The sequence below is a fragment of the Antechinus flavipes genome, chromosome 4, assembly GCF_016432865.1.
Source record: "Antechinus flavipes isolate AdamAnt ecotype Samford, QLD, Australia chromosome 4, AdamAnt_v2, whole genome shotgun sequence".
NCBI classification, from domain to species: domain Eukaryota; kingdom Metazoa; phylum Chordata; class Mammalia; order Dasyuromorphia; family Dasyuridae; genus Antechinus; species Antechinus flavipes.
Window position 1 is genome coordinate 193,980,879 of NC_067401.1, and position 13,323 is coordinate 193,994,201.

The 13,323-nt window shown below is 38.8% G+C and overlaps 1 protein-coding gene across 6 annotated transcripts in view; it reads left to right on the plus strand.

The window, feature by feature from the left end:
- ANKS1A (ankyrin repeat and sterile alpha motif domain containing 1A) overlaps positions 1–13,323 on the plus strand; it is a 205,469-nt gene that overhangs the window by 169,873 nt on the left and 22,273 nt on the right. For 5 of the 6 annotated variants that reach the window (XR_007953469.1, XR_007953470.1, XR_007953471.1 and 2 more), the window contains one exon: positions 7,367–7,473. Coding sequence is in view for 1 of the 6 variants with exons in the window: in XM_051996444.1 (XP_051852404.1) it covers positions 7,367–7,473 (107 nt within the window). In the remaining 5 variants the exon portion in view is untranslated. Of the gene's footprint in view, positions 1–6,617; positions 7,474–13,323 lie in introns of those variants that run through there. The other variant, XR_007953473.1, reaches the window with a different exon arrangement.

Sequence of the window (13,323 nt, forward strand, 5' to 3'; positions counted from 1 at the left end):
ATATGAGTAAGGACTTTATTTGGCAAATGTCAATCTTCTGTTATAATTAGACATCAAATAAAATGAAAGACTATATAGTACAGTAACAGGTACAATGAACTCAAAAGTCAGGAGATCAGTGTGCACTGGTTTTGACTCTAAACCTGTTTAACATTGTATAATCCACTTAACTTCTCTGAGCCTCAATTTTCTTATCTGTTAAATTAGGGTACTTCAAAGGATAATTGTCATCAAGTGCTTCAACATTTTAGAGAAGTGAGTTTTTGATAGCACCAACATCTGGACCATTGAAAATGTGATAGAACCTTCTTTCTCTTTCTTTTTTTCTTATCTTTTTTTAAAAAATCAATAGTATTTTGTTTTTTCAAATACACATAAAGATAGTTTTCAACATTTATTTTTGTAAGATTTTGTGTTCAAATTTTTTTCCTTCCCTTCCTCAAGATAGCAAGCAATCTAATGTATTTTAAACATGTGCAATCCTTTTAAACATATTTCCATATTTTTCATATAGAAGAAAAATCAGACCAAAAGGGGAAAAAATGAGAAAGAAAAAGCCAACAAACTAATAAAAGTTAAAATACTGTGTTTTGATCCACATTCAGTCTCCTTAGTTTTCTCTCCGGAGGTGTATGACATTTTCCATCACAAGTTTATTGGAATTTCCTTGAATCATCTCATTGTTGAAAAGAGCAAAGTCTATCACAATTGCTATCACACCATCTTGTTGTTACTGTATACAATGTTCTCTTGGTTCTGCTCACTTCATTCAGCATCAGTTCATGTAAGCCTTTCCAGACTTCTTTGAAATCAGCTTGCTCATCATTTCTTATAGAACAATAACATTCCATAACATTCATATAACATAATTTATTCTGCGATTCTCCAATTGATGGGCATCCATTCAGTTTCCAGTTCCTTGCTACCACAAAAAGAGCTGCTACATTTTTGCACATAGGTCCTTTTCCTTTTTTTATGATCTGTCTGGGATACAAAACTAGTAGTGAGACTGTTGGATCAAAAGATATGCATCTCTGGGCATCTAGAATCTCCTTAAGATATCTCAAAAAGAGGCAGTATACATACATACATGCATACATACACACGTATGTATGTATGTATGCATGTATGTATGTTCTTGTTTGGTTTTCTGGAGGTTTTGGGAGCAGCCTTTGCAGTAATCACCACAATTCACTTGGGGCTCGGCTAGTTTTCTTAGAGGCCTTCTGGAGTATTGATTTCAGTGGAGAAATGCAGGAAGCCAGGCCAGCGACCAGGAGCCTGACCGAAGATGGAATTGAATCTTTCTCCCCTTGACTCCAAGACCTTCCAGTGTGCTTGTCTTCTGTGGCTCTCTGTCCCTGCTTATATGCGCCACACTGAATATAAACCAATCATATCTCTAGGAAACCATTATTTATTGTAAGATTAAATCAATCATACTGAATCACCAGGCTAACCTAGATAATCATTGTCTCATCAATTCCACTGAATTAGCACCTTGTAAGAATCCTTGTTTCAATTTCAGAGTTCTGGCCCATAACACACACACACACACACACACACACACACACACACACACACACACACACCATATTGAACAGAATGATAAATCAAGCAAATCAAGGTTTGCTAATTTCTGAGATGCAAATGCTCACGTTGAAAATTTAACAATTGAGGGGCAGCTAAATGGCACAGTGGTAGAGCACCAGCCCTGAAGTCAGGAGGATCTGAGTTCAAATCTGGACTCAGTCACTTAACACTTCTAGCTGTGTTACCCTGGGCATGTCACTTAACCTCCCCTTCTCCCCCCCCCCCCCAAAAAAAAAAAAAAAGGAAAGAAAATTTAACAGTTGGCTCTTGTAAGTTGATCCTAACTGACTCTGTCATACCCCAATAGACACCTATTAAGTACATGATCCTGAGTAAATTACTTAATATCTTTAGCCTCAGTTTCTTCCTCTATTAAGTGAGACTTATCTTATAGTGTTTATTGCATAGATCTGTTATGAAAATTAAATGTGATAATGACCATAAAGCACTTAGTAAAACTCTAGGTGATATGTAAATTGCCTCTGTAAATGAAGGGCTCACTAAAATAGGATATATCTTTCAAAGGAGAAAGACTATTATTTGAAGGGTTTTATTCAAATCCCAAGAAACTTAGAGTGGTGACTTCCATCTTTGTGGCTGTATTTCTCTATTTGTTTCCTTTCCACTATTATTTTTCAGGTTTAGATTCTGGAGTTGTACTATTGACTCTATCTCTAGAGCAGCAGTGCTTTCTAGCGCTGTCTTGCAGAGAGATTAGAACTGGGATTAGAGAATTTTGGATTTGGAAGCTTGACTCCTACAGGAATCACTTTTAGTATATGTGACAAGTAGTCATCCAGCTTCCACTCGAAGATATATTGTGATTGGAAAGCTATCACTCTGGAAGTGAGGAATTTGTTCTTATATCATTCTGAAAGCTACCTCTTTAGCCATTTCTTTTCTTTGTTCTGTAGGTCCAAGCAAAAGTAATTAATTCCTTTTTTCTTAAGAATTCCCTTCAGATACCTGAAGATAGCTTTGTTATCCCCAAATTTTATCTTTGATTAATTTCCCTTTTCCTTCAACTACTCCACAAATGGCATGGTCCTTTTGTCTTTTTCCTATTCCAGCATCTTTGTTCTAGTTTTTCAATGTTTTTTCTAACTTGTAAACCAAATTTCATCTTTGGTTTCTCTTTATCATTCTTGGCACTATGAGACAATGAAGGCCTTATACCAGTCTAACTCTGAATTTTATGGATCCATTTTTTCTGAGAGGTCATTTCTTCTTGTTTGGCCAAGCCCTAATCATTAGTAAGTGATATTTCCTTAATTAGATTGCTCTTTTCCTAGGCTAAATGTACACACATTCTCTCTCTCTCTCTCTCTCTCTCTCTCTCTCTCTCTCTCTCTCTCTCTCTCTCTCTATATATATATATATATGTCTCCGTCTCTCACATACTTACAATTCACACTACCTTGTTTTGTCATCTCTTCCAATTACAAAGGCATTTATTTGCCCTATGAATAAAACAAGTGGTGTGTGGTGACAGATAAGAATTCTGGACTAGGAGTCAGAGCCCTGAGTTTCAGTCTTTGGGTCTGTCATTTAGTACTTGTGTGACTCCTGGGCAAGTGACTCTCTCTGGACCTCAGTTTCCTTCTTTATAAAATGAATAGTTATCCCTCTTTTAATTATTTCAAAAGCCTTTTTTTGAGGACCACAAGATTCATGTATGTATATATGTATAAACCTCTAGGATTATTTTTATTAAGCTGCTATTTTTTAATTTTACAAATATTAGCCACAGTTCAGCTATATCTATTTTCTACTTTTCTTCCCCACCACCAGTTTTCAGAAGAGGTAAATATGCTTGCCCTTAATCCCTAGTTTGAGAATATCTCAAAGCAAGAACTTTATTTCTCAGAGCCATTTTTCTTATATTAACTAAAAAGTTACTACCTCCTGAATCCTTTTCCAGATAAACCATGGTTACAGAATGATTCTTTGATAATAGAGCTTTATTTATTATTTTTAACACTTCCTTTTTTCCCCACTCTCTACAGTCTACAGGATTCTGCAATGAGAATTGACTACTTCACGGATAGCTCTAAGAGGGACAATACAGTCCCATTTGAGTACATGTTGATTTGTCCCCTATTTTCTTCTGTACTTGATCTCAACCTTTCTAGATTGGAAAAGCAGTATTGAGAAAAATGGCTGCTATAGCATTCATAGATTCTAGTATCTAATCCTCTGCACTAAGGTCTCCCGGACCCCTGGTGTCCCTTTGCTGTTAGGCTGTGATGGATGTGAGAATCCAGCACTGCTTGCTGACTATAACTGATTTACCAGGATTCATTTCTCTTCAGGGCCAGAGAAACAAAGATCCTCACCTCGAATAGAAGTGAAGAAGGTTTTTTTCTGTTGGTTTTGTTTTGTTTGTTTGTTTATTTTGTTTTGTTTTTGATGAGTAGTGGAATCCAGTTTAACACTAGCTTTTTGAAGAATTGAAAGAGAAAGATCTGAGACCTTCATATTTGTTGTTCTACAAAGGAGAGAGCGCTGCCTTTTGGATAATCAATTTGAATCTTGATGTTGCATCATAACTATTGCCGGTAACTGATGTGCTGAAGGCTGAGTGCATCCCTTTTTGTCTGAAGCAGCAGCATTTGCTTTATCACATTTCTTTGGACTGTAAGGCAGTCAGATTGCCAGAATGGAGAACTCTTCATTTGTAGAGCCTCTCTCATTTCTATTTCTTCACTTTTATTTGTTACTTTCCCATACCTCTAAGAAATTTTGCTTGGGTCCTCACATCTCCAGAAGACCAGTGAATTTTAATTTATCTCACTGGCATTACTGTGGGCCAGTTGTTTTTAAAGTAAATAATCCATGCAGCTCAAGAAGAAAGAAAATAATTTGTTCAAGCTTTTGCCAGACCTGGCCTATTCTGAGAGCTATTTCCTGGTATTTTCTTTTTTGGATCTTTCATGATTTATTTCTAGATTTTCTTCCTATATCTGGAATCCTATATTTACCAATTATTTCACTATATACAGTTTTCTCCTCTACAGATTACTTATAAAGCATTGAAGAGTTTGTAATGGTCCTGTGCTATGAAGTTGATTTGTAAAAATAAGTACTATAACCATCTCATTTCAGGTGCATATAAGCTTCATTCCCAGCTCCCTTTTAGTCTTTGCCAGGCCCGTTCCCAATTTTGAATGGTTTGATAACCTCTCTCACATTTTTTCCTGAATTTGTTTGATATTCCCACATGAATAACACTCATTGTGATTTATTGGTTTTATTGTCTTTTTATCACTCCCTATGGCCTATGGTTTTAAGCAACAAAAGGTACATACATTCCCTAAGTGGAGGGAATATTTACCTGTGGTAATTTACTCAGAGTAAATGATACAGGTTTTTTTAACCTTTTCCCCACTGCTTACCCCTTCCCTTGTTTTGTAAGGCTGTTCTCCTTGTCCCAGGAAACTCTTGGCAGGAGCTGCTGGCATCTTCTTTATTCCTTTCCACAGTTCATTTTGAAGTAATATCACCGTCTTTTGGCTTTTCATTCTTTAGAGATAGCAAACTTGCAAGCTCTTAGTTTTCATCTTCCTCTGTCATCCATCTCAGATGAGAAATCTGTCATTGCAATTTCATGACTATGATGCTTTCTTCTCTCCTTTCCTAGCAGCTGCAGCTTTTGCTCTGATCTATTCTGTATTTTACTGAGCTAGGAAGGGGAGGAGGAAAGGGAGGAGAAAGGGAAGGGGAGGGACAAGTCACTCCAGAGTGAGAAAGGACCAGGGAGCCAGCAGCAGGCAGAGTGAAGCCAGAGCTCTTAAACAAAGCATTCTGCTGCGCCCCTCAACAAGGACACCCATTCTGCTTGATAAAGGACCACAGCTGTGTAATTACAGAGAAGAAATGAATCAGCTGCTGGACAGGCAGACTCTGAAAGTATCCAGGGTTCTGCTAGTTAGCTTCCTGGATCTCATTTTTCCCTAGTGAGGGAATAGGCACATCCCCAGGCTCTGCATCTATCATCGCTGCAGTGTATAGCAGAGAGATCACCTAGAGCACAAGAGCTCTTTAGCCACCATCTGTTCAGCAAGAGGCAGATGAAGAGAGAGAAGAGGTTTGGGGGAAGGTTTTAGTCTCCAGGTTTTGGTGGCTCATCAAGCAAGTTGGCAGTGTCCCGAATCTGGGGGTAGAAAGTGCCCTGAAGTGTCAGGAATGGCTCTTGACATCCTGAGAGTTCGTTGGAGGTGATGATGATTTTGTAGTTGACTCCTTTTTCCTCTTCAGTTTCTTCTATTCCATTTCTATTGACATTTGCCTTTGGAAGCCAGATGCACTTAAACAGGCTAAGAAGCAAATAGATGTCTGTATATTTGTCGCCACAGGACTTCAAGGACTACCAGGAAAGTGAACTTTTTTCTCCCTTGTTCTGTTTACTTCTCCAGTTGTAGAAGAAGAGTAGCAAGTGACTATCTTCTCTTGTTGGCTCATTTCCATAGGAAAAAGGACAAGATCTGGGAATACTATGTGTAATATTTCCAAGGGGAGAGTTGGTCTCATTTATCTCTAAGCCAAAAAGATCAGCTACCAGCCATAATAGACTTGAACTACCACCTGTCAACAGACACTATTCCCCCCTTCTTTTCCTTTTCTTTGCTTTCCCTTAAACTGCTTGTTTTTTAGAAAGAACCAAATCTACCTCTTACTCTTGAGCTCTTTTCTGTCTGCTTGGGGTCAATCATAGAATCATTTGTATTTAGAGGAAGAAAATGAAGCTGGGCAAAGTCCATGTCCTAGAGAGTACTCTGGCAATATAGAAAGTGGACAGTGCTCCACTACTCCCTTCTCTCTAGACCTTGTAAGATGTTCTGTTTACCCGTAACCCAAATCTAGATGTTGAACTGGATTCTCACCTCAGTTAGTTGGGATGCTGTGCTGTGGGGGAAGTGGTTCCCTGCCTGAGCCAGGATCTATAAGCCCCAGTCTTTTGCTGTACTATATTGAATAACAGGAAGAAGTGGTGGCCATGGTTTGCTTATTTCAGCATTGCTGGGGGAAAAAAAGTAAAATCATTTTTGCTCCCGCTACCCTTTTCTGTGTGCTGCTTGACTTGCATGTGCTGGGCTTCCACAAATAGCTGATCATTAGCCGGGAGTGGCTGTGGCTGCTGTGGCTGCTGCTGCTTCCTCTCTTGAGTCCAGGCTATGTGTTTGTGTCTCTCCGCTGCATGAAGATGTCTTTTTTCTCTTGACTGATTTGTGCTGCAAGGTTATAGGACTTGTCCCTGACCCACAGGACAGGGTGGTGCTTCAGAAGTGGTGTGGATAAGGGGACTTGGCTTATGGGCTAGCAGCAGCTTCTCTTTCACCTTGAGCTCCTACTGGGACAGACTGTCCGGAATGCCCCAGGGCGAATGCCGGCCCCTCCCTGATGAGACAAAGAGTTGACAGACTTGAGCGTCCACTTGGGGATTGGATACCCCCCCCTCCCCATGTGTTTGCAGGAAAACCCAAAAATCAGTGCATATGCCACTGCAGTCCGAGCCACGTTCTAGCCTTTGGGGTTAGCTGCAACACCCCTTTAAGAAGAATAGTTTTAATAAAGCAACAGAAGCTCTGGTCCACGGTCCATATACAGAAGAGGAATTGTGGATTTGATGCTCTGTTGCACCTTTGTACTTAGTTTGGCTGCTTTATAGTAATGACTATGATGTGGCAATGCCATCTGTCTTCCTCTGAGTGCCGCTGCTACCGCCTTAATGGTTTTTCTCTTTTCAAGCGACTGCCAATTCCTCTCTCGTCAGGTTCACGGATGCTGGAGCAGAGTGTCGGGGAGTGGCTGGAGTCAGTTGGTTTGCAGCAATACGAAAGCAAGTTGCTTCTGAATGGCTTTGATGATGTTCGTTTCCTGGTGAGTCCTCTCCTCTTATTCTTTAGGAATAAGAATTCTACCTGAAGGAAACATAACAACACCCAATTTCTCATTCTGCCCCTTTATCTAGAGTCTCTCTGCTTTTTGACAAAAGGAATCGGCATGTAGCAGGTGCTTAATAAATTTTTATTGACTATCTTAAAAAAAAAATCTTAAGTACAATCATATTATAGGCACAGCAAACTGAAATCTTAGACATCTGAAAATCAACATGCATAAATGATTCTCCGAGCTGTGTGTCATCTTACTATGCTCTTTATCCCCTTCCTCTTATTCCAAAAAGTAATGGACTTAGAATTTTGGACTGTCTGCCAGACTCTTATCAAGAGGACATTACTAACTGTATTTTTGCCCTGGCTTCATATGCTGAGCCTCAGGTAGTTTGTCCCAAGTCAGTATCAGAACTTCTGACACAGATTGGAAGAAGTGGCAGGAGTTAGCACTCACCAGCAAATGCCTCAGTACTCTGCCTTGTCTAAATTGGGGTAGGTCCTTCTTCCTGAGATACTGTGGGATTGTTTAGCTCCTCATTTCTTTTCTTTTTTTCCTTTCTTTAGCTCCTCATTTCTTTTTTTTTTCTTTTCCTTCCTTCCTTCTATAATTGGGGTTAAGTGACTTGCCTAGGGTCACAGAGCTAGGAAGTGTTAAGTGTCTGAGGTCACATTTGAACTCAGCTCTTCCTGACTTCAGGGCTGGTGCTCTATCCACTGCACCACCTAGCTTCCCCTTAACTCCTCATTTCACCTGAGACTACATGCCAGGACTAGTTTGCCAGTACTAGTAATTAGTATTGAGAATTATCATTGATAATCTGATAATTAGTATTAATGTAATCCTCCATTCTCTTACCAAGAGACTTGGACAGTGTTCTAAAATTCCACATCCATGGAGCCCATAAGCAAATATAAATAGAAGCCTTGCAGAAGTTTTGGCATGTACAGTTTTAAAATGAGAAAACTGAGATGTGGTATGGTCACATAGTGAATTTTTTTTTATTGTTATAGAACCCACTTGTGGGTGCATACGTGCTGTATCCCCTCCTTCCTCCTCCCCACATACATGCCTACCAGTCAATGTGCCCTGAAGGTACACGCAAGCTTGCCATGGGTCTGCTGCCCAACTGAAATGACAGATTGGTTTTTATGCCCCCTCCCCCCCCTCCCACCTGAGAGTAGCTGTGTTACATGTCATGTCTGACTCTTAGTGACTCCATTTGAGGTTTTCTTAGTAAAGATACTAAGGGGTAGTTAGGTGTCTTCCCTGGGGTCACCCAGCTGGTAAGTGTCTGAGCCCACATCTGAATTCAAGTCTTCCTGACTCCAGGCCCAGCCAGCACTCTGTCCTCTGTTCCCTTATCTAACTGCTTCTTAGACAAGCAGGGTTAAATGGCTTGCCCCAGCTAAGTGACGGGGGTCAGATTTGAACCCAGGTCAGTCTAAGTTCTGAAAATTGAGAGGCAGCTAGTGGCATAGTGGAAAGAGCATCAAAAATGTTTGAGTTGATATTCAGCCTCAGGCCTCTCCTACTATGTGACCCTTGGTAAATAACTTGTCCTTTGTTTTCCTTAGTGTTCTCAACTGTAAAATTAGAACAATAATAGTACCTCCCTCCCACATTTTGTAAGAATCAGATGAGATAATATTTTTTAAAGCATTTAACCCCATGCCTGGAGGGTGGTAAGTACTATATAAACACTTACTCTCTTGTTTCTCTTTCCTTAATCTAGATCTTTAGACTCTCATTTTTCTTTTCATTAGATGTCAGTAGAAGCAGTGAGCTTCAGAATTAGTCCCTCTAATTAAGAGATAAAAAAGAGATTTAAAAAAAGGCTTAGAAGAGCAAAATCCTTAGCATTCAATTGGACATGGGGTATTCATGCTCTATCCTTCTGTACCAGAGGAGCCTCAAGAAGATGTCTGAGATGCTTATAACCTTGTAATTTTTCTATAACCACAACCAAATTGCTGCTGTTCTTGGGGTCATGTAGCAGATTTTTTTTTTCTTGGATTCTAGGATTATTCATGAAAAGAATCCAAAGTCTCTCTCACTAGTACTACCAACTTCATGTTAATAATGCCATCTTATTTATCTATTGCTTTATAATTTTTCAAAGCTTTTTCTTATACATTATTATTAGTTAAGAGTATGACATGAACCTCCAAAAGCCTTTTGGAACCTTTCCCACTTTTTATTGTTTTGCTGGTCATCAGGCTTCCCGAAATCTTTGATAATGTTATCATATACATAGTCATATATCATTGCCCAAAGCTACTCAGATGATGAAAACAGTGTGCTTTAGTCCACATTCAGACTCCATAGAACTCTGGATGCAGATGACATTTTGGATCACCGAGTTGCCGAGAAGAGCTAAGTCTGTCATAATTGATCATCACACAATCTTGCTGTTATTGTGTGCAATGATTCTGTTCATTTCAGCTCATGTAAGTTTTTCCAGGATTTTCTGAAATCTGCCTGCTCATCATATATAGAACAATAATATCCCATTACATTCATATACTATAATTTGTTCAGCCATTTTCCAACTGATGGACATCCATCCAATTCCCAGTTGCCACTGTAAAAAGCTGCTATAAATATTTTTGACATGTGGGTCCTTTTCTCTCTTTTATGACCTCTTTGGGATACAGACTCACTAGTGACACTGCTAGATCAAAGGGCATGCACAGTTTGATAGTCCTTTGGATATAGTTCCAAATTGCTCTCCAGAATGGTTGGATCAGTTCACAACTCCATCAACAATGCATTATTGATTGATGCTATTTTTAAAGGAGTCACCTAACCTCAACTTCTTTCCTCACTCGTCTCTGACAGTGAGAACTTCAAATGGATTGTTTGGTTCTGTTTGCTAAGGCAGATAACTTGTTTGTTTTCTAATTTTGAATGAGTAATAAGCTTTAACAGTGCTGGTAGATGTATGAATATTTATTAGTGTTACTCCTACTTCTTTAATAGTTTAGAGTATAGAAGTCATTGTTACTAAGTTGATCTTGAAAGACTAGTTCATTAGAGTGCTTCCAAGGGGACCACCTTTGTAGGTAGGGTAGATGCAAAAACTAATTTTGGTTATAGTCAAGAATCTTAGTAGCCAAGCAAATTACTGTGGATAATTGCATATACATTTCCAGATGAGTTTTAAGACTTAAGTTTTAGTAACCAGGAGAAAGAAAAGAAAAAAAAATCAACAAAATAGTGTTTTGATTATTGAGACATTCTTTATTTTCCATACTACTTTTTGCATCCCCTTATCCCATATGGTAAGCTCAAACTTGCATAGTTCAATTTTTGTTATGCTATATTGAAATGACCTGGTGCTTATTTATAAAATGCATACACAGAGTATCTCAGAACGATGTATTAGATGTTTCCAATTCAGTTATAAAATTTCCCTCTTAAAAGCACTCGGCTAGTTTACATTATAAAGAGTTTGTAAGTAAGGAATCATACTTTACAACGCTTGCTTTATTTGAGCCTAGAAGATATTATGTTGTTTCTGATACAGAAAGTTAGAGGCAATGCTCTACAATAAAGCTTGAGTGTGGCTTTCAAAAACACATAACTATCACTTCTTTTCTAATTTAGTTGCTTGGACATGTGTGACATTCTGTGACCCTGAAGTGCCATCAGCACTGATTCAGGGGCTGAGGATCTGGCTATCTTCACACTTTACATATTGATATCCTGAATGCCATGTAAACAAGCACAGATACAAATAATCCTGATGCCCATTGAGGCAAGTGTGAGGGAACATGCACGCTACTCTAATGATAAAATTAATAATTCATCTTTATGTTTTAACAAAGTACCTTTTTTTTTCAACAACTATTTTAGATAGCATAGATATTATTGTTCTCATGTTACAGATTAGGGAACTGAGGTCCAGATAGGTCAAATACCTTACCTGTCAGGGATCATGCAGGTCTCAGAGATGAACTCAAACCCAGGTCTTTGCATTCCAAGCCCATTATTATTCTCCATGGGCAGAATTGTCGGTGGGAGTTTGGAATTTGGGTGAGAAATTCTAATACCTGATTTTTCATATCAGCTCCTGGATTTTTTTCCCCGATCATACCTAAGCTAAGCTAAGAAGCTCCCCACACTTCCTAAGTTTTTAGGATCCTCTGCAACTCGGAAGGTCGTTCTTAAATCCTCTAATGCTATGTGAGGTAACTCACAGATTTTGCTACCGTGTCTTCCAACCCAGCAGTAAGTAGTGGATTCCTTTATATGGTCTAGCCATATTAGAGTTTATTTAGTCCAACTCTCAGTTTTTCAGATACGATAACAGGCCCAGAGAGATTAGATTTATCCAAAGCCCACATAGGAAAGTAAACAGTTTAGAGGGAATTTGAACCTTGGTTCTCTGATTCTATTTGCAACATCTTTTTTTTCTACTGGATTATGATATATTTCTGGACTAGAAGCCACTTAAACACACACTATTTGCAAATGGTACCATTAATAACAGACCGACATTGTGGTTGTTATATCATTGAAGCATTGGGAACCTCCCAAATCAATACAGAAAATACTCTCTTCCTATATATAATCAAAAACTTTCCTTCCTCCTTGTGTTGTAGCCAGTTAACTTCCTCACACTAATATATGTCAGTCTTTTTTGTATGTCTCCAATTGGATACTACTAAACCATTATAAATGAATGAAAACATTTATTTAGGGCTTACTTTTTGCCACACATAATACTAAATGATGAGGATAGAAATAGAAAAAATAAAACAATTCTTTTCAAAGGAGTTCACTCTCTAATTGAGAGAAGATAATACAGTCACAAAATAGAATGAAAGACCTAGAGTTTTAAAGCATACAGCTACAGTCTAGGTAGCAAGGACCAAGAATTCCCATGTTACACTGGGGTGTCTGCAACATAGGAGATGGGGAGTGCTGTTCAGCATGGAAAGAGTCTGGTCTAGCAAGGATGGGATTGGGGGAATCAGTGTCCAGTCTGGCGGGGACAGGGAACATTGGTAGGAATATGATGTGTGGGCTTTGGAGCAAAGGGAGGGTAAAACGGGATTCTGATAGGCACCAGTTCTTTCTGGGATCTTCTATGCTCCCTGGATCATAATCTGGGTACCACATCAGGGAGGGTAGGGGAAAGTGGAATTCTGAAAATAATTCCCTAAACTCTTATTGCCATAGTGGCACAAGGGAACATCACTGGCCATTTATAGAAAATGGCCTGGTCCTGGCTAGGAGGTCAGTCCCTGTGCACATAATTTAAATACTTGAACATGGAAAGAGATTTCCTAAAAATCAATTTCTCTGTCATTAGGAGGAAGCATCATAATGGAGTCATGGTATGACCTTGGACCCCACCCTTTTCACTTTCTAGTTGTCAGTTTTCTCATTTAAAATATTAAAATTAGATCTTCTCTAGCTCTAAGACTCTTTAAGGTGATAACATTTGATGACAGATTAGATTAGGAACCTTCAACCTTCTGGCTTTTCTGTATTAAGGGAGGTGTTTCTGATGGAAGAGAAAGCTCAATCAGAGAAAAAGAAAAGGGCTTTTTTTTCTGGAGGACTTTTAGGATTTCTGGATGAAATGAGCCAGGCTAGGCTCTTATTATCAGCAAACTGGCAGAATGAAGGATCAGCAGGAAGTGATTTGGCCTCTCTAGTTCCTCTCTGCTTTTGATGGTGTTGATTTTGTTGGTGCAACATCTTTTACATTTTATATAATCAAAATTGCTATGTACTAAATAATTGGTTCCCATTGAAATGATTTTTCTGAAAACTGCTAAGGCTAAAAATTCTTTGGGTTGGCTGTTTCATGGGAGGAGGCTAGGG